The 26,528-nt window shown below is 40.6% G+C and overlaps 1 protein-coding gene across 2 annotated transcripts in view; it reads right to left on the bottom strand.

The window, feature by feature from the left end:
- Window positions 1–248: 248 nt before the first annotated feature.
- FMN1 (formin 1) overlaps window positions 249–26,528 on the bottom strand; it is a 490,439-nt gene continuing 464,159 nt past the window's right edge. For both annotated transcript variants that reach the window (XM_049899606.1, XM_049899607.1), the window contains 2 exons: window positions 8,505–8,589; window positions 249–6,013 (listed from right to left, as the gene is read on the bottom strand). In XM_049899606.1, the coding sequence (XP_049755563.1) occupies window positions 5,969–6,013; window positions 8,505–8,589 (130 nt within the window). In that variant the 3' untranslated portion in view covers window positions 249–5,968. The remainder of the gene's footprint in view (window positions 6,014–8,504; window positions 8,590–26,528) is intronic.

Below are 26,528 nucleotides of genomic sequence, written 5' to 3' on the forward strand. Positions count from 1 at the left end.
TTGGTAGACGGCCCCCGCCCCCCCCAAAAAAAATCCTATTTGTGTCACCCTGGGCAGACAGGAGAAATGATACTAGACCCCTCCCCCACCCATGGATATGTTTCCAAAGGAAATGGACATCTTTGGGTTATGCAGAGTAAAAGCTCAGTGGAGCTGAGACTGCCTTCTTTATGCCTTGGTGATCAGATCTGAAGAAATAAGATTACAGGAAGGGATACGTTGCCAAGAAGGGAAAAAAATGAGCTATTTATAGTTCACTCCAACTTATCTAAAATGTAAAGATTTTGAATCCACTTCTAGTCCCTTATTTGGAAGAGTAGTATTTTTGTATGCTATATACCTCTTTTATACAGCTAACAGAAAAAGTTTTGGAATTCAAAATCCATTCCAAGACTTCCCAGGGAGTTGTTCATTCCTGAACACATCCATTGTCCATGTCATGGCGAGGTAGACAGCAATCTCTCCGTATACTCAGTGGCCCGTGGGATTTGCCTTTCATGTTGGAAAGGTGGACCTGGGAAGCTGACCTAGCTGAACAATCAAGAATACATTTGATTCACAAGATGAGGATGGAAGGACCTAGAAGAGAACCATGAAGAAAAGTAGGTACGACTTTGCCAGAGACATTGACTTCACCTGAAAACATTTCGTTCCTTTCTTGATCTGCTAAGATAATGCACTGAAAGCTCATACTACTCATGAAGAGAAATGTCAATTTTCTTTTCACACATTTTTACAGCTTCAAAGAGAGAGGCCATTGGTATCTGCACAGATAGAATATAGGGAGCTGTTCAGCCTAGTTGGCAGCCTAAGAGTGGTAGGATGCTGTTTACTCCACGAAGGATGCCAAATTATTTGGAGGTGAATCTCCAAATTTGGAAGCTGGAAGTGACGGCTTCATTTGCATTTTGCTAGCACAATGCTGTCAGGTTTCACAAAAAAGCAAGGAAAAAAAAAAAAGTCCATGAACTATTTTGATCAGTCTATGGAAAAGGAGACATACTGGAGTTTCTTAGCCTATTTAAGAGAAGATTAAAAAGAGAAAATTATATGAACATACATGAAGTGTAGAAGAATAAATTGATGGCTTTATCCATCACTTCCATATAAAAAAACATTAAGTCAGCGTGCCCAAGGTCTTAGATTGGAGAAGATATTCACTAACAAGTACTTCAAAGATGTAAGGTGGAATAAAGTCTGGAGTTCATTTGAGCTCTTTACTGAAGTGAACCACCATGTCATGGAATGGAAGAATGAGGAGGACAATGTCCTGTATGCTACCTTTACCACCAGGGTAGCTGGGAGAGGGCTGAGGGTAGAGAGGGAAATGAGTGCCATAAGCTCCAGTTGAGGACAGATGACTTGGTGAGTAAGGCTTGCTTTGCCTCCCTAATTTCTTCCTTGGTACCTGCGTGGTGAGTTATGAGACAGAGTCAGCTAACGCCATTTTAATATCTTCATGCTTCCAAATAAGTTAACTATGCAAATTTCCCAAATGCTAAATTTATATCACAGTGTTAAGAGTCTTGGAACAAACAAGACTACCGAATTGGCTTCAAGTCTGACATGTTAGAACTCTCTTAAATTTACTACTTTCCTAGCAAAGTGTTGATCTGAGAGAGCTTGGTAGATTGCCCAACTCCTTGGGAGGAGAAACGAATTATGGAACTAAAATTCAGTGTCTTTAACAAGGTGTCAACAGCTGACAGGGTGTGCAGAAATGACCAAAATGGGCCTCTCAGTCACGCACAACTCTGCAACCGAGCCTGGTTGTAACTGGATTAAATTGCTAACGGAGTTATAAATACTGTTATGTAAAATCTAAAGGAAAAAGATCTGTTGAGGCCTGTTTCTGCAGGTGCTTTCCTTTAAGCCACTGCTGCACAAATAATAAGAGAAGTTTCCAAGTGGCTGGATTGTTTCTCGCTATAGAAAAAAACAGATTAAAAACAGAAAGATATCCAACAAGCTATCTGCAGTTTGGAAATGCTAAAAATTCTCTGTTCTTTTTTAATCCTAACAATCTGTCCACATAGACTTGTCTCACTTTTGTTGCAGATTTCTATTTGAGGACAAAATAGCAGACATGAACAAAAGTTCATTTCTTTATTCGATCTTCTTGTAGTTACTTTTTCAAAAGTAAACTATTCAGGTCAATCCTTGGCTCTTTCAGATCCACACTCTAAAAGATGACTGGTTCAGGGTGAAGGTGGGCAGTAGACAGCTCTGACTTTGTTCATGTCCATCAGCCATCACAGCTGTTCAAATCCTTATGTGCTTAGTTAGGACTTCTACGATGCTGGATTTCATAGTAGAGAGACATGCAATCACAGGCCAGTGGGCAACACTTTACTAAAAATACATTAGAGTTTTTCTGCTACATCTGACTGTGGTCCTTGGAAGAACCTATTGACTGATTGCTTCTCTATCTGGCTGAACTGTCCAAGACTACTAGAGTTTTATTCCTTCCATCAGTTCCAGCTTCCCCATCAGGAGCCCATAAGCTTTTTGTTTAAGAAATGCCCTTCTTTATGGAGCTTCTGGACAAAGGAGGGGCTTGGCAGGCTTGCAGCTTGTATTATCCATACTGGGGAAAAAAAAAAAAAGATCAGCACCCAATGTGACATTCAACTCCTCAACCATGTTGGCAATTTGTTTCGGCTAGACCATTTAAAGATGTAATAGCACCATGAGGTTCCTTATTCTGCTTCCTAGATTTCAGAAATTCTCTCTCCCGAGTTCCTAAGTAGTTTCAGGAAACATCTGAAGAGACATCAGAGACATAATCTCAAGGATTCAAAAGGCAGCTGTTTGACAGCGGGCCACGGTGTGTGACCTCTGGGCCTTCCATCATCATCATCCACTTCCATTTCTGCTTGGCCACACTTCTCCTTTTTTATTTTTATGATAAACTGCCTCTTCTTAGATTAAAAGCCATACAGCATACCTCCTTCTAACCTGAGCTTTGACACCTCCTGGGACTGATGATTTCTACCCAATATGTTTGAATATCTCAATGCTTCAGCGCTAATATATAAAATATCCACATGCTTGATGATTACTGCCAATTGCTCCTACAAGAATATGAATTACTATCCAATTCTACCCTCAGATTTAATGACTCCTGGACAGGAAGAGATCAAGATGTGCTTAAGTTATAGTTTATTACAGTCTTACTAGTAGTAAGTCAGGTGTGTCTGGTTAAACACAGGTAGCAATCCTGGCCACCCTGCTTTCTAGTTCAGGGAGGGTTGTGCCCAGAGGCAGCCACTTAAACCCCACTTGCTTGAAATGCTCACGCTCTGAAGTCGTCTCCCAACCACCTCCTTTCCATGAAAAGTGCAGAGACACCTCTTGTATTTAACACAACCCAACTGCATTTTAGAAGGATCATTTTAAAGGGCTCCAAATTGTTTTAGATGGCCCACCTTGAAAAGACTCTTGCGAACCTTTACTGAGCACCAACTTAAGTTTGACATGAAGGCTGTGTCAACTATGCAGTGCACCTGTGCAGTTGGGCGGGGCATCACAGAAATCTACTGCATGGTTCGATGGTGTCTTAAAGCCCTAACACTCTTTGCTATATTGGACTAGTGTTACAAAGCCACCAGGCTTCCCTGACAGAGGTAGGTTCCTTAAAAATAGGCATTATACTGCCAACTTCTACTCTGTCAACTAGGATGAAATCCAACTTGGGTTGCATTTGTCTAACTTTCAAATTAAATGTTTCCACTCCTTATTTTTCAGCATTGGTTCCCTGAGAGCATGTCCTTGCAGGGTTATACGGCCAAGGTAATATGCCTGCTTACCTTCAATGGTTTACTTGTGAACATCTTATTTAAGAAACCTGAGTGGATCACAGTGATTCCACTGAAAACCTCCTGCTGCTCTCTCCCGTATGGGTCTAGGTCCTTATGGGTCTTTATAGAGACCCATAAGGACCTAGACTTATACCCATCTCATTGAACTCAGAGTTGATTTCCATGGCATGGGTAGGATCTGGTACTTTTCTTCTGCATGATAACACTAGAAGGAACGTCATGAAGCACAGGATGGCTCTAAGTGGAATTTGTTTTAAATCGATGTTTTCCCTTGGCTTTCTTCACAGTTAAGTGAAAATAAAGAGAAACCACATAAGAAAGCAATATGAAAATCTTCTCACTTGGAAGCAACGTCAAGCCTTTTTCGCCACGGAAGTTCTATACCAATTTTTCTATCTTGCTTTTCTCTTCTCGTTATTTTGAAGAATAGTAATAAAAACCAACATGTCATCATATTCCGTTCTTTTGAACTGCTGGAGAAGGCGTTAGCACCTGCATGAATATGGCTTCTGGGATATGATTTCATCCTGATTGTGCACTCTTCATTCTGGAGAATTTCATTAGATTAGAACACAGTGCTGTTCTGATTTGTTGAGTCTATTATAGTGATCCCTGAGGGGGCTGATGACTAGCAGGCATATCCTGGGGAAGCACCTGGTAAGTTAATAGGCTCTGAAAAGATGCTGGGGCAAAGGGAAGGCTACATGCGGCAGTGGGATAGGGAGGAGAGTCAAGGTCCTTGCTCATCTCTAGCCTGTCCTCCACCAATTGGAGGAGAAAGCTTGGACCCCTCTCCCTTCAAGGCCTAGAAATGACAGCCTTTGAACTTGTTCTCAATTCACACTCAGTCCTCTTTTTTCCTCCCTGACAAGACAGATTCAAAGGGTGGTACTTGTTTAAGGAGGAACATGTCAGAGGAGCTGTCAAAGGTGGTTACTCTCTGTGACTCAAGAGGCAGTGGTTATACAGGTTCCAGGGCCAGGAAGATCTGTCCATGTAAAACATTCTACCCAAAGTTTAATATTAAAGTAATCACCTTCTTTTCATTTTGATGTAATGAACTTTTTTTCCTGAACTTATTTTTTTCGACATCAAAGACCTCTGCATCACCCTACTTCACATGTCAATCAGCCAAGGTCATTATCGAAGACTTTGAGTAGCATTTGTTCTCCTGTCTGGAAACTGCCTCCTGGGTGTGGAGGGAGGGGTCCAGCCACACAGTCACAGAATAGGATGTCTGTGGAGATGAGCTGTACGTCAACAAGGCATTACCCATTCACAACTGGCCTGAAATGTAAAAGGTGCTTCTATCACTGGGTATCTTGTCCAGCAGGTGCACTGACCCCATGGCTGTCCTGGCTCAGGTGTCACCATTTCTCCTGGGAGTTGGGGCGCAGAATCCCTGCTGGTCCAGAATACCACATTACACTGGCATAAATAAAAACAATGAGCCTCATTCATTGGCTGATGTCCACTCCCTGTATCATAACTCATTCTTTGAGATGAAGTATATGGCTATTTCTCCCTCAATTCCATTTTCTCTCCCTTCCATTAAAAAAACCCATTACATGAACAAAATACTTCTCTAGTCTGCAAAATACACTGACTTAGACTTCTTAAGAAATAGTTTTGGTAAAATTTCATCTTTTTTTAGTGAAAAAGATCATTCAGGATTTGCTGCAACAAAATTAAGATAAAAATTAAGACTAATAATCAAAACAGCAATGTGTAAAAATCTGAGGCTTGAAATATCACAAGCCAATTGTTATAAAGGGTCCTTCTCTTCTTTTGTGACAAGTTTACATATATCAAGCTTGGGTTAGAGAGGTTGATGTCTCAACTTCTTCAAAAATTTGAAAAACCTTGATATTTTCTCAGCTCTTATACCGGAGTAGATTTTGGACTTCTCCAAGAAACAAATATTAAATACTACTGCAATGTCCCCTTAAATAGCTTTTCATTGTTCCTATGGCTTAATAAGGAACTTCTTTAAGAAGGCATAGGGTGCTCTCCTCAGATGACTTCAGAAAGAGATGAACAAAACAAACATTTAGTGACAATCTTTCAAGCACTCCCGTGCCACTGTTGTTGCGAAGGATCATGCGAGGAACTACATCCCCACTGTCAGCACTTCATGAATCTCTGCTTTAGTTGGTGGTCACACTAGCTTCCTTCTGACGCAGTCTTTCTTTCTGTTATTTAAGAAAAAACAAGAGTTTATTATCAATTCTCTAATTTTTCATCTCTCACAAATTCGGACAAGCATATAGTCTAGAATGGTGAGTAGAGTTGTGCCAAACACCCTAGAGATGAGAATATCTCTATCCTTTCCCTAAACCCTTGGTTATCTGCCCTCCCAACCTATCAACCTTATTTTCCAAGCAAGCAAACAAGCATGAAAAAAAAAACAACCAGTCGATCAAGCAACTATTTCCCATCAGAACACCAACCCTTACCATGTCAGCTCAAGAGCTGGTGGGCTGCTTTATTCTGTTCTCTTCTTTTGGGACAAAGACCCTAAATGGGTAGTGTTATTCAGGGACCAAGCCCTACCCACCCACTGATGGAATTAGGGTATGCTCAAGAAATAGTTTCTATGGAGACTAGATATGAAAAGTCACTATTTCCAAGTTGAACATGTCTGCATACAATCAACTTGGCAGAACTGAACAAAGAGCATATGAAATGAAAGATGACCAGGTTTAGTGTATGCGGAAGGGCAGAAGTTCCCATTTTGTTATGAATGTTCTGCTCTGCTCTTTCTGAGCTTCCTTTCCCAGGGACAGTCTTCTGAAGAAGAAGAGGATGGAGGTTTGTTGGGAAGATGTAAAAATAAATGAGTATACAATATAGAAACACAGACCATCACTGTTTCTATGACTCTAGAGAAGTAAATGTATTAAGCATGGTAAGGATGAGTGTGTCCTGCTCTTTGGGAAACGCTAATAGAAAAATAAAAGGAAAAGGGAAAAGTATATTCCTTGGGAAAGAACAGAGGCAGAGAGAAGTCCCTTGAGAACTACATCCTCAGTTGCTTCTGATCTATGAGATATAATGTTGCAATGAATTACTAAATTGGCCTAGATATAAATTTAAAATGATTTTTTAAACATCCATCCTGGACTTGTGAACTTAAATTTAGGAATCAGTTTGCAAACACTTCCCGACTTCCACCAAAACCAACCAATCAACCAGCCAACCAACCAACCAACATAAACAAACAACAAAATAAAAGGTCCTAACAAGCTGAGGATCACAACTAGGAACTTGCTCAGAGTGGAGGTCAACATATGAAAGAATGCCACAGCATTCTCCCTTTGTCTACAGGGATGACCCCACTTGCTCTGCCTTGGGGAATGAAGTTTGACTGTAAAAAGTTAGGTTAGGGGTCTATGTAAAGGGCCTGGGGGAAGGAGTAGAGGCCAACGAAGAAGGACGATAAAAATCAGAGTTGCCACCATGGATGTGTCCATTCAGGTAGGGTCTGTGTGCACCAGTCTCACCTTTGTCTGACCAGGCTGTATGGCCCTGGCTTCTTCTTGGTTTATTTGTCATCCATCAACCTTAAGCAATATACATTTAGCTGTTGATAGGGTTGTTATTAGAGCCACCATGGTCAAATAATCTCGCTTTATAACTTATACTCCACTTAGATCTTCAAAGGAATTAAAGAACCTTGCAAAAAAGTACTTGTCACACAAAAGGATAAAATAACTAGTCGTGGGACATCAGGGCATAGGGAAGGTAGGGTTGAAAATCAAAGTGAGCGGAGTGAGTGATACTCCCACTTAACATTCATTGCTGTTCTGCATTGCAGGGTCAACAAAACTGCTAGAATTTGTAATAATAAGAAAAATATTTAGCATTTACTGAGTTCCTCTTAAGTGCTAGGCATTTTACATGTCTTTTCTCAGTTAATACTCAAAATAACTCTACCCAAGAGAAACTGAGGCCCAAAGAAGCTAAGTAACTTCACTAAAGTTTTACAACTAGTAAGTGACAGAGCTGGAATTTGAACCCAGGCAGTTGGCTCTTAATGATTAAGTTATTCTGACTGCTGGTTGCGACATACATGTGAAGATTCATTGTGATCCTTCCTGACAATTGGACTTCGGAGAACAATTTTCCCTCAAGGCTAGGAGGGCCAACCAGCCCATGTATAGACACCAGGGAACCCAGATTCTGGTACTAGCTTTTATTATCCATTGCCAAATGACCCCAGGTAGGCTGTGTCTTTCTGCATCTCAATTTCCCCAACTATTGAAAGATGGTAACTTCTTCCCTTTTCTTTAACAGGAAAAGGAAATGATAAGTGTGAAAATACTCAGATGAACATTTCAGGAGAAAAGAGCTTTGAGATAAAAAAGATCATGGGACAGGGTGAGGAGAAGAATGTGAAATGGAAAGTGACTAAATTTGGTTGATTCGAAATGACCTTTTCTGAGTTTGTAGAGAGAAAACACAAAGCTTTGTTTTGCTTTTTTTTCCTACATATTTCTTTTTACCATAGCCTACTCTGTGGGGAAAATGAGATTTTATATACTACCAGATTCTGGATACTCTCCAGATTCTCTAGATACTACCAGTCATTCTTCTGAGTTTACTCCTTTAAATTCAGACACTCCTGGGTGCACCTCACTAATAATTAAAAATCTTGAGATCAGGTTGAAAAATCCATCTCACCAGACTAGCTGTGGGATTGATTTTCTTCGTCTCCACTTTCTTCTCCGAAGTCAACTTGCTAACTGATTCCTGAGCCATTTTCAATCTGAAAAAATAGAAACACGAGTGGGAAAGGGGAGAAGGAAAAGAAAGGAAGAGAGAAAAGGAGAAAGGAAAAAGGAAAAGGTCAGGTTAAACAGAAATCCAACTGCTTTTGAATGAACCAATCAAGCAGTTTGAAAACATAGGAATGGTTTTCCAATGTTTTTCTTTAATAAATTCAAACTAATTAGGTCTGTAGACTTCTCCTCTTTTATCAAAACAAAAATTCTTTCACTGGCTAAGAGACTCACCTAGCTGACCTCAGGGAAGTCTACATTTTTGTGAACAAGTAGCTTCTGATAAACAGAATATGTGTGTTCACTTTTCTCCAAGTGAACACTTCATGGCTATCTGGCTTGTGATCTACTTGGCAGGTATACTGAAGCAATTTTGGAAATTAAATTTTAGAGAAAAATTTATAAAAACTACAAATATTAAAATTCACCAATTCACATCATACAACAGAACGGGAAAAATATTTGTAAATCATGTATCTGATATATGATATATATTAGCATACATGAAGAACTCTTACAACTCAAGTAAAAAGACAACCCAATTAAGAAATGGGCAAAGGATTTGAATAGATATTTCCCCAAAGAAGACATAAAAATGGCCGATAAGCACATGAAAAGATGCTCAACGTCATTAGTCATTAAACCAAAACCAAACCTGTTGCTGTTGAGTTGATTCCAACTTGTAATGACCCTACAGGACAGAGCAGAAGTGCCCCGTAGGGTTTCCAAGGTGCGCCTGGTGGATTCGAACTGCCAGACTTTTAGTTAGCAGCTGTAGCTCGTAACCACTATGCCACCAAGGTTTCCCATTAGTCATTAGGGAAATGCAAATAAAAATCACAATGAGATACCACCTTGCATCCATTAGGGCAGCTAAAATAGACAAGACAGTAACAAGTTGGAAGTGAGGATGTGGAAAAATTGGAACCATCATATATTGCTGGTGGGAAAATGGTGCAGAGACTTTGGAAAATGGTTTGACAGTTTTCTCAAAATGTTAAACAGAGTTACCAGATGACCCAGCAATTTTATTGCTATATATATATTCATATTCCCTAAGAAAACTGAAAACATATGTCCATACAAAAATTTGTACATGAGTGGTCATAGCAGCACTATTCATAATAACCAAGAAATAGAAACAATCCAATAAATGGATAAATATAATGTGATATATCTATACAGTGGAATATTATTAGGCCATAAAAAAGGAAAGAAGTGCTTATACATGCTACAACATGGATGGACCTAGAAAACATTATGTTAAGTGAAATAAACCAAACACAAAAGGGCAAATCCATAGAGACAGAAAGTAGATTAGTGACTGCCAGGGGTTGGCGGGAGTGGGGAGAATGGGGAGTGACTGCTAATGGGTGTAGTGGTACTTCTGGCATGATGAAGATATTCTAAAATTAGATAGTGCTGATGGTTGCATAACCTTGTGAATCTACTAAAAACCACTGAATCTTATACTTTGAAGAGGGTTAATTTTATTGTTATATGAATTATATTTCAATAAACTTATTATTAAAAAAAAAAAAAAAAAAACTACTGCCCAGGCATGATCAGTAACCTGAAATTTGCCTCCAAAAATGGAAGGTGCTGAAAGATTGAAGAAAAAGGCAGGCAACTCCAGGGTGGCAGCAAAGAAGTTTTATTAAGGAGATTTAAAGGCCCGGCCCTGGGCAGCAGCAGGACCAGAGCACATATCTGCATGCAGTGGGAGGGCAGAGGTTTTGTAGTGGTAGTGGACAACAGCGGCTACATGCCAGGGACTTACATAAGGATCTGACTTAGCAAACTGTAGTGAACTAGTGGACCACATAAGGGTGCTCGTATCTTGCCTCACAAAGCCTGTTTCCCCTTAAGTTCACCCCTGGAGGCCAGCTCTTATAATCTGGCACCCTCTCCTTCTTGTGCTGCAGCACGATTCTGTTCCCTCCCGGCTGGGAACAGATATAGAAGTGTAGTTGGCCAGGTGCCATATGGTGCCCATGCATATGTAAGAAACAGAGAAAGTTACTGTGTGCCCAAAACAGGGTGAAGCCCTTCTCTGATAAAGAGAAGAAACCAGGAGAGAGAAGGTAACCCAATTCCCAGCCTCCTTATCTGAGACTGGAAACCCTGGTGGCTTAGTGGTTAAGTGCTACGGCTGCTAGCCAAAGGGCTGGCAGTTCGAATCCGCCAGGCGCTCCTTGGGATCTCTATGGGGCAGTTCTACTCTGTCCTATAGGGTCGCTATGAGTCGGAATCAACTTGACGGCACCGGGTTTGGTATGTCCTTGGTTTATCTGAGAATACTCTGGGCCTAAGGCCTTTACTTAGGCAGCGTGGATGAGATGTGTAGAGGCAGACCATTTCCCCAACAGAACACCCCCAACTCCCCTCTAGGTGCCAGAAAAAGAAGCAAAGCAGTACCAAATACTGGTATGCACATCACCCATTCTGGACATTGAGCTGAGCAGCATGTCCATGGTTTGCTGCATAACTCTGTTGGATGCTGTATCTGTGCATCATTTGAGGCAGCATTTAATGAGGGTTACTAGTAGGACTGTCCCCAGCAGATCAGGCCTGCTTGGAGGAGAGATCCCAACCGGCCTCCCCAGTGTGGCTTACTCTAAGCTTACTGAACACATCAAAGGGTGCATTTGTCCAATCATATGTATGTATAACATGTCATGATAACATTAGAGTCCACATCCGTTTTAGAGGGCAAGGCTATGTCATGTATATTGGTATGACAAACCAAAACACCAAACCCATTACCACTGAGTTGATTCCAACTCAAAAAAAAAAAAAAACCCTATAGGACAAGGTAAAACCGCCCCATAGGGTTTCCAAGGAGCAGCTGGTGGATTTGAACTGCTGACTTTTTGGTTAGCAGCCTGGTATGATAAAAAAAATAATAATAATTTTTTTTTTTTTTTTTGGTATGATAGTAGGTCTTAAATAATGCTTTCACCTGAAAAGAGATTGACTGATGGTCATTCGGTTGGTCCAGCTACCGTATCTACCGACCTACCTACCTACCTATGTATATAGGTCTTCAAAAACTGTGGTAAGGTGTCATATGCCTGCTGATGAAACTACGGTGGCTGCTGTTGCTGGTTGCATTAAATTCACTCAGAATCAGTGTTCTAGCAATTATGTTGGAAAAGTCTGGAATAGAGATTGCAAACTGGAAGTCTGCAGTTTGATCAACCACAGAGTTTAAATACATTTAAATTCAGTTTTGATCAATCATAGGAGGTTTAAATAAACTTGAATTCAGTTGCTAACATTTGTGAATATAGATTTCACATAAGAATTCACATTTCTGGCCTCTCTGATAAAATTGGAAGGTCTGGCAACATTGCATGGCATTATGGGGAGGAACAATCAGAGGGGGCAGGAGCTTCTCAGTTCTTGGCACTTCCCATCACACTCTGTTGTATCCGAAACCCCGAGGTTGTTCAGCGGTGCCATCTATCAGCTTGTTTGCACCTAGCGTAATTCATTCATGTTGCCTGTCTCAATTCTGCAAGCTTTGAAGTTATGGACGTGTCTTGGGGAGGCCAAGAGACTTGTTGAAGGATTACTGTGATAGTCCAGGACTGAAGAAATTAGAGCCTAGACAGCTGAAATAGTCTTCTAAATAATTTAATTCTCCCCAATCCACCCTACTGATTAAAATGTTCTCAATCAACATGTGTAACTCTGAGAATGTCACTTTCCTTTTCAAAAATTTTCAATGACTCAATCAACTATAGCAGGGGCTGGTAAACTTTTTTTTTTTTTTGCCAGCTAGATAGTAAATATTTTATTTTTAGGTTTTCATATGGTGTCTGTTGCAACTACTCAACTCTGCCATTGTAGTGTGAAAGCTGCTACAGATAACATGTGAATAAATGGGTGAGGCTACTTTCTAATAAACTTTACTTATGAAAACAGGTGGTAGGACAGCTTGGTCTGAAGGCTGCAGTTTGTTGACCCCTGAACTATGACATATGACTCAAATTCCTTAGTCTAGCAATCCGAGCTCCTTCTCTTCTAAACTCAGCTTACTTTTCTATCTTACCATTTCAGGTGCAGACCTGAGTTCATACTCATACTCTGTCAGTTTAATTAGCTGGGTGCCCTTGGACAAGTCACGGAATCTCTCTTAGCCTCAATATCCTCATCTTTTAAAAGTGAGAATAATACCACCTAGCTAACACAGTTGCTCTGAAAATTAAAGGAAATGTTGTATGTGATTACTTATCAAGTATCCGTTCTTTCGCTTCACTTCACTGGTACACGGTGCTTCATGCATCAGCCAAACTACTTAAACCACTTTGGGCTCATGGCTTTTTTTTTTCGCCTCTGCATCTTGCTCTTACTGTTCCCTCAATGACTTTCTCACTCATTTCCAAGTGTTCAAATTCTTCCCATTCTTCTATTCCCAGCTTAAGTGCCAAAGTCATGAAAGCTTCCTTCATCTCTCTTAGCCAGAAGTAATTGCTCTTTTCTGAAGTGAAAGGGCATTTTGTGCCTCTCTTAAGGCACTTAGCACTTTTCATCTGAGAACTGTGTAGGTGTCTTATTTCCCTTAAACCACTGGAACTACTTGAGGGCAATGATCACATCTTATCCGTATCTGGGTCCCTTGCTGTTCCTGTTATCTAGCACTGTGCTGTGTACAGGTTAAAAAAAAAAATTAGTTCCTAGCAAATATCTAAGTGACAAACAAATGCCCTGCATTCATAGCTTTTATTTTCTACTTTAAACAAGTCTAAACGTTTAGTTAATACTCAGAGTAGTTGAGCAGTTATCTTTTGCATTTATCCTTGGGGGAAGAAAACTACAAACACGCTAAAAAAAAAAAAAATCTAATTCCAGTTATTGATTAGCTGATTGAGTCCTAAATATGGAAAGAGAAATGGTGCTCCAGGCCACCCAAATGTGCTGAATACTTATATGTGTCACCTTATGTATACATTCTAGGGTTCTAAAAATATCCACATGACTTTGCCCACGAGGAGACTGAGGCTCAGAGGGGTTATATAATCGGTCCCAAATCTGGAATTGGACCTTTTTACTTAGGAGGTAAGAACTTTTCTCCATTTAGTCAGAGAACCCTCTGGTTACACAATTTCTAGCTACGTACATGCACAACCTCCACCTTGGCTCCCCAGATATTTGTTGTATTTTTGCTTCTGGTTTAAATATTTGCCTCTAGAATATCACATGAGGTTGTTCGTAAGTACTCACAGACAAGTACCTAGGCTTGATCTTAAAGGTTATACAGCACTCTCTCTCTAAAAAAAAAAACACACACACACACACACACACACACACAAATATATGACAAATATAGCTTCAACATGCTAGAGAAAGGAAATAAATTCATAAATGTCTCAACAAAATTGACTTCTGAAAACTTAATCTCTTCTTTTTTTTCACTATGATGCACATACCCTCTAAGGAATTATTGGGGTCCCACTAAATTGCAATTCCTGCTAAAGTCTAGAAGAGTAAAGACAAAGTATGAGTTGGCAATGTCAAGAAACCCACTGAGACTCACGTCTAGTTCTTACTCTACAGACGTGGTTTGCAACTTTGGTTTCATATTAGAACCACCTGCGGAGGGAGTTTCGCTTCCAGTTAGGATGTAGAAAGCTGCAAGAGAACGTAGTTCCTATCCTAACAATGAGAAAAGCTGGATAACGTATAAAATCACATTTTTTCCCTTCAACTTATCAGAGAGCTGAGGTCACACAGCAGCTACATGAACTGCATTCTAAAGAGGGACACACCTTTCCATGTAGAGGCTCAGGCTCCCTGCTATTCCAACTTTATTTTCTGGGGAGACCTTAAAACTGGGACAACCTAGGCTTTCCACAGGAAATCTATACCAGCAGCTAGATCAAATCAATTCAGAACCCTGCCATCTGTGGGAACTGACAAAGTACATCTGAATTCTTTTGACAATCCAGTATTTCATCAGTTTATGGTGCACAAGGCAGAAATCCTCATCAAGTTTATAATAACAGGAGTACCTTCATTTTTAGCCTTAGGACTTCAGCACTCTGGCCAATAGGGAGAATGAGGAAGATACGAATTCAGGCTGTTTTATACTCGCTGTCACTAATGGTAAAGCCAATAGCTTAGAGCTGTGTTTTCATAAACTGTGTTCTAAAAAGCCTTAACCTTCAGAGGAGGTGCTTCAGTGCAAGTCCCTGCTTCAACCAGAAAAGCTTTACTTTATCTCTTTTATATATTGGGGTTGCATGTACATTTTCATTTGAAAAGAGCCCTGTTGTTAAAAAAAAAAAAAAAGAAAGAAAAAGAAAATTGGAAAACCACTGTGCACGGAACTGAATAGAAACTATGAAACTCCAAGGGGGAAAGAGAAAATAAAAATAAACAGCTTTCCTCTCCAGGAGAGTGACAGCCAACAGAAGCCTTCTTCCTTTCTTCCTAAAGAACTGCCCAAAGATATCTTGGAGATGAACAACTGGTTAAGAAGATTAGTTCTTTTAAAAGAACTAATAGCCCCAGATTCCAGCTTCTGGGCTCTAATAAAATCTCAAAAATCAAAACATGGCAAGCTCTTCCACTGTTGCTTTCGACAGCCTCAGAATGAAAATGAAATGGATCTTTTTGGTCATATCCTGCTGAAAGTTCTCCCCAATATAATTCTGAGACTGCAATTAACATTTTTTGGGGGGGGGGCATCTGTTCTCTCCTCTTTGCTTTCTTTCCCACTCTGAATTGAAAAACAAATGAACCAATTGTCTCAATTGTAGCAAGGCTGCCAATCTATTAACTTTTGAATAACTCTTAAGTATGCGGCTGAGTTATATTTTGTATTAGAAAAGGTCACCTAGGTAATTAGTTGGTATCTGGACACAACTGATCTCAAATCATGGTTTAGGTTGGGGTCTACGTTATAAATGGTAGGGTTAATTTTAGTTTTAAAAATGGGTAAATGACTTTCCCCCCAAATTCCATTTTGTGTTAAACTCCTATTGGTGATATTTATTAGCCATTCTCTTAAGTGATGATAAACAATTCACTTCAGCCAAGAGGAAAAATACGATCTGGTAATATTACCAGGGCATACTCGTTAACAAACCACTTATTTTTGTAATGCAGACAAAAGGAGCAAGGAAGTGACTTGAGGGGCAAAGAGGTAAAAGTTTGGGCCTGTAATGGCATTAGCTTCAAAAAGGAAGCTCTATTAGCCATGCAGAACAGAGTCACCTAAAAACATTAATCACTGCACGACCTAAACAATGCACACATCTACATCCAAAACATTCAAAGTAAATGGCGTTGAAAACATTGGTGGGTGAAGGCAAAGAAGAGAGCGCCATTGCAGGGAATACATCTCATAAAATGCGTGTTGGGAGAAGCATGAAATTTGACCAGCTGCAATGAGAATCTGTTTTAAAGAAGACATAGTATCACTCATCGCTAAAGAGAGGAGGTCAAAACAGTCCAGACAATGGACAAGACAGGCTCTGTGTGCCAAAATGTACAATAATGTGCCTCTAGGTTAGTATGCCACAGGGAATAACCAAGTTCCCTAAAAAGCAGGATGATAAAAGATGAAGGTCAAAACCACTGTGCATTAGATTTATCCTAACATTTAAAAAATGTGAACCAGAATCTTTCCAACAAATAGAAGAACGCTTTAATCTGGTGACTGTTGTGATACATTATGCTGGAAATATGTAGACCAACAAAAGAACATGAGATAAACATGCCTTTGTCATGGGCCCAGTAAATTTGGGCCTACGGTTCTTTTGAATGGTAGATAAGGTTTTGTGAGATGGAAAAGGTGCTGGTACCTACTGTTGACCACACCTGTAACATAAGTGAATCGCCAGTCTTTAATCCTGCTCCCAGTCTGACTACCCAGTATGACTGGCTCTTCCAGTCATTAGTAGGGACAACTTCTCCTATAAGCAAATGTTGATACTTTTATGATCTCTCGTTAGGAGAAGAAAGTCAGAGAATGGGTATAAGAAGCTGTAAAGATGACATATCAACTGGCTATCCACTTCTTTACCCTGATCTCCTTGTAGCTCTGAACCAAGTAGCATCAGGCCCAGGCACAAAGAATACCATACAAAGAGACTCTGGGGGACGTGTGGGGGTAGCTTCCTTGTCTAAGAAAGGTCCATGCCACCTACTTTATGGCACTTTATATAGTGCTTTTTTTTTTTTTTATATATAGAGAGAGAGAGAGTGGCATATATATACAGAGAGAGAGAGAAAGAAAATTGAAGCAACAACTTGATATTTTCCTCGTTAGCATTACCTGAAAATAGGTAGTATTAACATTGTAGAGGCTGTTTTTAATTTTGGGCTTTCAGAAGGAAGTAGCCATGTCTGGGTATCCCTCCAGTCAGTTGCCTGGTAGCCTGAATGTCAGAAGCAAAGTTTTATCCATTCTGTGGAGTTTGTTTGAATTATGTAGACACTCCCCAAGTCTCTGCAAGGTACAGGTCCCAATTCATTGAGTCAGGCTGTTTCTTTACAGCAAGGAGGAAAAGCAACTAGTGCTCAACTTTGGTTCTAAATAAAATGCAATCATGAAGACCTATCAGGGGCTGCTGAAACCGTTCTTATTACTATCCAACTTGACAACATTCCCTTACCAGATATTTTTGATACAACTACTGCACGTAGTTAAGAGTTGTGAACATCAATAAAATAAGTAAACTCGCTCCTCACTAGTGACAGTAAAGAACAACCAACAGAAAGACCAAACTCATTAACTCATTGATGTAATGAGAAATTTCTTTCTCATTGCAACGGCTGATGAAAACATCACTGATTAATCTATGTGGAATGCTTCCAAAGGGTAAGTAAATGAAAGTCAAAAAAACAAGTCCTGGACAGTATGAAACAATGCTGTGGTTGTTACTAGGTACTGTGGAGCCGGCTCCAACTCATAGAGACCCTACCTACAACAGAGCGAAACACTGCTTGGTCCTGCACCATCCTCACAATCCTTCTTATGTTTGAGCCCATTGCTGCAGCCGCTGTGTCAATTCATCTTGAGGGTCTTCCTCTTTTTCGCTGACCCTCTATCAAGCATGATGTCCTTCTTCAGGGACTGGTCTCTCCTGATGACATGTCCAAAGTACATAAAGTCTTACTATCCTTGCTTCTAAGCAGCATTCTGGCTGTACTTCTTCTAATTCAGATTTGTTTTTCTGGCAGTCCGTAGCATAGTTAATATTCTTTGTCCTGTTGCGCTGTTTTTGAATAATCTTCAGCAAAATTTTACTTGTGTGTGATATTAATGATATTGTTTGATAATTTCCATTCTGTTGGATCATCTTTCTTTGGAATGGGCATGAATATGGATCTCTTCCAGTTGCTTGGCTAGGTAGCTGTCTTCCAAATTTCTCAGCATAGACGAGTGAGCGCTTCCAGAGTTGCATCTGTTTGTTGAAACATCTCAATTCCTGGAGGCTTATTTTTTGCCAATTTCTTCAGTGCAGCCTGGACTTCTTCCTTCAGTACCATTGGTTCCTGATCATATGTTTCCTCCTGAAATGGCTGAACACTGACCAACTCTTTTTGGTATAGTGACTCTGTGTATTCCTTCCATCTTCTTTTGATGCTCCCTGGGTCATTTAACATTTTCCCCATAGAATCCTTCACTATTGCAACTTGAAGCTTGAATTTTTTCTTCAGTTCTTTCAGCTTGAGAAATGCTGAGTGTGCTCTTCCCTTTTGGTTTTGTAACTCCAGGTCTTCGTACATTTCATTATAATATTTTACTCTGTCTTCTCAAGCCACCCTTTGAAGTCTTATGTTCAGCATTTTACTTCATCTTTCCTTCCATTTGCTTTAGCTAGGGTACATTCAAGAGCAAGCTTCAGAGTCTCTTCTCACATCCATTTCGGTCTTTTCTTTCTTTCCTGTCTTTTTAATGATCTCTTGGTTTATTCATGTATGATGTCCTTGAGGTCATCCCACAACTTGTCTGGTCTTCAGTCATTACATCAAATCTATTCTTGAGATGGTCTCTAAATTCAGGTGGGATACACTCAAGGTTGAAGACCAAAGACCAAAGACTGCACCTCAACATAAAGAAAACAAAAATCCTTACAACTGGACCGACAAACAACATCATGATAAACGAAGAAAAGACTGAAGTTGTCAAGAATTTCATTTTACTTGGATCCACAATCAACAGCCATGGAAGCAGCAGCCAAGAAATCAAAAGACGCATTTCATTGGGTAAATCTGCTGCAAAGGACCTCTTTAAAGTGTTAAAGAGCAAAGACGTCACCTTGAAGACTAAGGTGCACCTGACCCAAGCCATGGTATTTTCAATTACATCATATGCATGTGAAAGCTGGACAATGTATATGGAAGACAATGGCACCTTTGAATTGTGGTGTTGGTGAAGAATATTGAATATACCATGGGCGGCCAAAAGAATGAACAAATCTGTCTTAGAAGAAGTACAACCAGAATGCTCCTTAGAAGCACGGATGGCGAGGCTGCGTCTTATATACTTTGGACATGTTGTCAGGAAGAATCAGTCCCTGGAGAAGGACATCATGCTTGGCAAAGTACAGGGTCAGCGGAAAAGAGGAAGACTCTCAATGAGGTGGATTGACACAGTGGCTGCAACAATGAGCTCAAGCATAACAACAATTTTAAGGACAGTGCAGGATCGGGCAGTGTTTCATTCTGTTGTGCATAGGGTCACTATGAGTCGGAACTGACTCGACGGCACCTAACAACAACAACAACATACTTAAGATTGTACTTTGGCTCTTGTGGACTTGTTTTAATTTTCTTCAGCTTCAACTTGAACTTGCATGTGAGCAATTGATGGTCTATTCTGCAGTCAGCCCCTGGCCTTATTCTGACTGATGATATTGAACTTCTCTGTTGTCTTTTTCCACAGATGTGGTGAATTTGATTCCTGTGTATTACACCTGGAGAGGTCCACATGTGTAGGTGCCATTTATGTTGCTGAAAAAAGTATTTGCAATGAAGAAGTCGTTGGTCTTGCAAAATTCTATTGTTCAATCTCCGACATCATTTCTATCACCAAGGCCATATCTTCAGCTACCAATCCTTCTTGTTTCCAACTTTTGCAATCCAATCACTAGTAATTGTCAATGCATCTTGACTGCATGTTTCATCAATTTTAGACTGCAGAAGTTGGTAAAAATCTTCAGTTTCTTCATCTTTGGCCTTAGTGGTTGGTGTGTAAATTTGAATAATAGTGGTATTAACTGGTCTTTCTTGTAGGCATATGGATACCATCCTATTATTGATGCCGTACTTCAGAAAAGATCATGAGATTCCCTTTTTGATGATGAATGCAATGCCATTCCTCTTCAATCTGTCATTCCCAGCATAGTAAAGTATATGACTGTCTGATTCAAAATGGCCAACACCGTCCATTTCAGCTCACTAATGCCTAGGATATAAATTTTTGTGCATTCCATTTCATTTTTGACAACTTCCAATTTTCCTATATTCATACTTTCGTACAATTCACGTTCCAGTTATTAAAGGATGTTTGAAGCTGTTTCTTCTCATTTTGAGTTGTGCCACAGGTGGCTCTATCTATGTCATTAAGGTTGACTCTACTTTGAGGTGGCAGCTCTTCCCCAGTCATATTCTGAGTGCCTTCCAACCTGAGAGGCTCATTTTTTGGCACGATATCAGATAATGTTCCACTGCTATTCATAAGGTTTTCACTGGATAATTTCCTTAAGAAGTAGATTGCCAGGTCCTTCTTCCTAGTCTGTTTTAGTCTGGAAGCTCAGATGAAACCTGTCCACCACAGGTGACCTTGCTGTATTTGAAATACCAGTGGCATAGCTTCCAGCATCACAGCAACATGCAAACCACCACAGTACAACACACTGACAGATGAGTAATAGATAAAACAACGGGTAACCCCCAAATCATTTATCTCGTGCAGGTCAACAGGGCCACATTCTTAGACAGGCACAGACACTCTTCTATGCTTAGTCATTTTCTCTTCAGAGTTTGACCTCTGACCCTGTCCAGCCCTCCACCCCCTAATGACATTCTCCCCAGGTCAGTCTTACTAGCAGCTCATGGGAAGGCAGGTCAGCAGGAAGTAATAACAGGTCTTAGGTTTAAAAGTTAGCTCCTTACACATTAGAATCTAGTCTCTAAAAGTTAGTCTGTGATAAATTATCCGATCATTCCTACTTCCTAAATTTGACACTTTTCCTTATGTCCTTCCTAAATAAGGCATTTTTCTATTTAAAATGAAGAGAGTCCTCGTGGAGACCAAATTTCACCAGCCACAAGACCTGCCACTTCATAGTTTTGGTGGGCTATCGCTTGTAGTACCCAAACACATTTTGACTTAAAGTGATTAATTGCAGAACAAAGCCCGCTTCCGTTTGTAGAGCTTCTCCCCCAAGTCACAGGGGAGTGGAAATGGGGGGGGGGGAGGGGAGGTCCCTGGACTTGCCCTGGAATGCAGAATCAGTTAGAGCCAATCACTCTGCACTGGGTAGACATAACACCCCGCGCCCGCCCTGCGATCTAGGTGCAGAGTGAGAGCTGAGCGCATTGCGTTTCCTTGCTCAGGGACAGAGAGGCGTCTGGGAGACAGCCTGAAAACCCAAGTCGGCCCCGTGTCAGAAGTCTGCAAACTTAACTGCAATGCATGGCTCGACTTGGGAAGACATTTCCCATCCTGATAATGAAGACGTGCATGTGCCTGCAGACGCCAACTCCCCCCTTTTTGGTTTTGAAACCTATACCACCTACCGAGTCTCACCAAAGCCCAGAACTGATCAGAGCCTGTGTGAGGGGTGACTAAAACAAAGCGTGAGGAAACAGGGGAGATTGTCTGGGGCAGGGAGCCTTTCTGGCGCCCCTCAAATCACACTACTCAGGCAACCCCCTATCCATCTATGCCCAAGGCGGGAGCTGTCATGAGTCCCACAGATAAGTGATTTAGAAATATTCTAGCTGAATGAATGAGGCTCACTTTGGGTTTCCATGCTCTCTGCCAAGCTAGGGAAACAGAGTGCAGACAGATACTCTCTAAGCTTCTTATGTGAGCTCCAAAGAAGTCTGAGGCTTGGCACAGCCATGAGGTCCCAATGATCTCCACTTCCTTGTTTTCTTCCAGTATTTTTTTTTTTTTAAACAAATTGAAAGTAATCTTGCCAAGAACAGAGAAGGTGATTGTTTTACCTCATTAACTAATCTTTCTTGTTCTGAAACATGTCTATCCTCTTTAACAAAGCTATTAAGGTTTTAGATGCTTGGGCAAAAGCAAGCCATATGGGATATATTTGGGGAATCCTATTTTTTTTACCACTAAGATCCAAATAAATAAAATGTCTCATTTAGCAGCAGACAGCAAATCCTGTAATCAGTTTCAATATGGGAACAGAAAACAGTGTTTATTTGTCCAACAAATATTAACTGAGCACCTACTATGTATAAGGAAATAAAGGTGCTAGAGAGAAAACAAAGACATAAGAACTTGCCCTTGTCTTCAAGTGGACTATGATTTATTTAAGAGTCCCAAACCCTGGTGGCGTAGTGGTTAAGTGCTGCGGTTGTGAACCAAAAGGTCACCAGTTTGAATCTACCAGGCACTCCTTGGAAACCCTAGGGGGCAGTTCTACTCTGTCCTATAGGGTGGCTATGAGTTGGAATCGAGTCGATGGCAACGGGTTTGGTTTTTTGGCTTGGTGCTGGTGCAAATGGGTAAGCCTTCGACTACTAACTGAAAGGCTGGCTGTTCACGCCCATCCCCAGGAACCTCAGAGGAAAGTCCTGGCCATCTGCTTCCAAACAGCCACGGCCTTGAAAACCCTATGAAGTGCAACTCAACTCTGCACACAAGGGGACGCCATGAGTCAGAATCGGCTCAATAGTAACTGGCTTTGGCATGACTTAAGGGAGAAAATATCTGTAAGCAAAGGAATGAAAAATGAATCAGTAAATGCCAAAATAGAAGAGACACCAAATCCCCAGAATTTTGGAGAAAAGACAGCTCACAGAGATTGGGGAACCTTCACGAAGGAGGCAGTATGTGATCACTAGATTAAATTCTCCCAGAATAGAGTCTCACAACTTCTATAGCACTTGATACATAACAGATCTTTTACAAGTGTTTGACTCAAACTGCTCAGGTGCTGCAGATTTGTATAGAAGGAGTGCTGAGAAGTGAGAGGCTGGTGTGCACAGGGCACCCAGAAAAGGACTCACAGAGCAGGGGAGGTTGGGCTAGCCCAGGAATAATCACACGAGTGATGCCTCTAAAACGTGCGTTCAGTTTCCCAGGACTACATCTTTGCCATACGATCGCCCAGAACGTCCTCGCTCCTTTCTTCTCTAAGTAACTGAATTCATCTGCTCTGTCAATGCCCAGTTCATCTCATGCCTAAAATCTCAGGAAATCAGGGTTCAAGAGCACCTAAGTCTGGCAGTTCCTAAACCTGGCTGAACATCATAACCATTGGGATATTGTCCTCCTCCCTCCCACCTGCAAAGCTTACCTGATGTTCGGCCAAGGCATGGGCAAAGCCAAGGCATTTATTGAGGCAACCAAACACAGATGTGTTCTTGTTCTACATCTCTGTGGGGAGCCTTCGATTCAGTAGATCTGTTTACATTGTTATAAAGCTCTCCAGGTGATTTGGAAGATCTGCCACGTTTGGGAGCCTCTGATTTCTTCCACTCCTCCGTTGGCTTTTGAATCCCTTCTACAACTCTCTGCTAGGGGCTGGCCCTGTTGATGGCCAAAGTCTTCCCAAAGCTATCTCTAGCCTCCACCCTTCCTTGTGATTACCTCCTCCTCCAATCTCTTACACCATCCAGGATCTTCAATGCTCATGTAGTATCACTTTGCACTCGGTTGTGAAGTCCTTTCTATGTCAATAAACACATATCAGGCACTGTGCTGAAGAATGTACAATGCAAGATATAACGAGGAATGGGTTTATGTCCTAGAGGTGGAAAAAGACACATAAACCACTAAAATAACAAGTTGGAATGAATTAAGTGCTAAAGGATGGTAAGAAAAACATGCTGTCAGAGATCAGAGGAAGAGGTGGTTACTTAGGGGAATTTCAGAAGATTTCTAGAGGAGCTGGCTTTCGAAGTGGTCCCTGAAGGATGACTATATTTGGAGCAGCAGGAAATAACCAGGGGCATTGCAATATAAAGGAATTATCCACAAGGCAAGAAAAGTACATGTACAAGAAGCAGTTAGTGGTCATTATAGTGGGGGCATGAGGGACATGAAGAGCTATAGGGAGTGAGGCTGGAGAGGTGAGTCAAGGGCGGGTTTCTGGAGGATCATGCTATAATTTGAGAGGGAATATGGAATACCTGAAAGAACTCAATCTTTAGAGTTAAAAAAGGCTTAGGCTCTTCTCCTTCTGCCACTTACTAATGAAACTGTGACATGGGCAATTCATTTACTTTCTCCTTTGTTTATCTGTGAAATAGCAATAAACCTTCCTTTTGGGGTTGTTGTGAGGACCCAACAAGTTAATGGATTAGTAGCTAGCATGACTAATTCTCTTCCCTTTATTTCATCAGCACTGGAAAACAACTGAATACTTTTAAAGGAATAGGTGTGATCAACTTCTGTTTCAGAAAGACAACTGAATGCAATATTAGCGGAACATTAAAGAAGAAATAGAGAAAACACAGGCAGAGAGAACAATCAGAAGGATGCTTCAGTAATCTAGGCAAGAGATGACAAGGTCCTGAATTATGGCAGTATCACTGGGAATGCATAGCATAGAAGGACAACCATCAAGGAGGTGAAACTCAGAAGGGTTATCAATGGAGAAAATTAATCTTGAAGCATTGAGGATGACTCAGGTTTCCAACCAGCCTGTGTTACTTATAGGAGAATGGTGGTACAACTGACAGGGAACCTGAGAGGAATAGGTCTTAGTTGAAGTAGAATAAATTCCATCTGGGATATGCTGAATTGAGGATGAAGTTTGGGCATCCTGTAAGAATATTTAGTGTGCAAAAGATTTAGGTCTAAGACTTCCTACCAGTTTTGGCCTCCCAAGAGGTAATAGCTGGAGCTGGGAAAACGGGGGGGACTAGCTATGGAGAGAGTATAGAGCAAGAAGAGAGGAACACGAATCTGAACCCTGGGAGAATGTCCAGAATTAGGAATAGAAGAAAAAGAGAAACTAGTGAAGGAGACTGTCACCTATGGAGAAACAGACCCAGAATACTATCAGGGCAATGAGGCATTTCAAGATGGAAGAGACTATAACTAAAGCCAAAAGCTAGTGTGCCAAGGAGTTTGAAGGAGCCATTCCATTTCAAAATTAGGAAATGTGGCAAAGTTTTGGCTCCCAGTTAAGCCTACATTTCCCACTCTCCCTTGAGTATGACCATGAGACTAAGTTCTGCTCAATAGGCTAAGAATGGATGTGATGTGTGAACCTTCCAGTTCATGTACTTAAAAGGAGGTGTACTCTTCCCACTGGTAAGAGGAAGCCAGCAGTAGTGGCAGTAGTGGATGTGACATAAGCCATCTTCAACGTTGTGTAAAAAGGACCACATTTTAAAGATGGCAGTCCCAAAAGAGTAGGGTCCCCAACCTTTAAACAATTTGTACTCAGACAAGAGAAAAATGATCTTTGTTTGTTTAAGCAGAAACTATTCTGGTCTTTGTTATGGCAGTCAAGCCTTACCCTTACTGATAAAGAGTGAACATGTGGAAGGAAAAGAAAGTGAGGAATTGAATATAAATTATTCTTTCAGGAAGCTAGAGGGGAAAGGAAAGAGATGGAATGATAGTTTATAGAGGAAACAGGGCCAAGAGAGGTTTCTTGGTTTTTTAAAATCAATGATCCTGTCATTCTTACCATTTTTAGTCCACTATCTCCCCTCCTTATTCATGGATATTTTTAATTTTGTGAAAGTAGTTTTACAGTTTGAGAAGTAAGTAGGGTTAATTCTTAATGATTTTGATACTCCCATTTCTAAGTTAGGCCTTTGGGACATTTCTATATTTGTACAGAACTTTCAGATGTAACTTAGGGAAATTAAAAGTTTTGCCAATTAACTAGAGGGTGATTATTTGTATTATTAAAAACCCACTGCCATCGAGTCGATTCCAACTCATAATGACACTACAGGACAGAGTAGAACTGCCCCATAGAGTTTCCAAGGAGTGGTTAGTAGATTCGAACTGCCAACATTTTTATTAGCAGCTGAGCTCTTAACTACTGTGCCACCAGGGCTCCAATCTGTATTATTAAGGGAGTACTTAAAAATATTAAGCTTCTTAGCAGTTAAGTGTATATAAACCATCTGAGTATATAACAGAGCTAGGGAAGAGAAAGTTAATTTACTAGAAGTTACGCAATGATCACACATGTATGTCAGTAGAACAGCAGAATTGAATAAATACAAATTTTAGCATATGGAAAATGTTCCAGGATCACTTTATCATAAAAAGAAAAGAATTCCTGCAATGTCTACACTGCAAGCAATGGCTCCTCAGCCCCCAACTCCTGGTCCTAAAGTAACCTGAGCAGTAGGGGACCCTGAAGACAGCCTTTGGGATATGCCCCACAACAGCACCGGACTATCTGCTGTGGCAGGTAGGGTAGTTGTATAATTAACCATAATAGTTGCAAGTAACTTAAAACAAAACTCCACTGGTATTTAGCTGGATTAAAAAATAAAGTAACTATCCATTTTCTCATGGTGTAAATTATAGCTATATATAATGAAGTTTCTTGTTTGTATTTCACATAAAATTCATCAAACTTCTCAGTCACTCATTACTTTTCCATTACGGGTTCTTTAAATGGCACTTTTAAAGTCTGCATTGGTTCAGGGTGATTATTTACCGAAACTTTACTCCTGGAGTCATGACTTCCCTGGAACTTCTTTACCTTTTGCAAATTTGCAGCCCATTTTGTGGGTT

Source organism: Elephas maximus, chromosome 10 (genome assembly GCF_024166365.1).
Source record: "Elephas maximus indicus isolate mEleMax1 chromosome 10, mEleMax1 primary haplotype, whole genome shotgun sequence".
Classification (NCBI taxonomy): Eukaryota; Metazoa; Chordata; class Mammalia; order Proboscidea; family Elephantidae; genus Elephas; species Elephas maximus.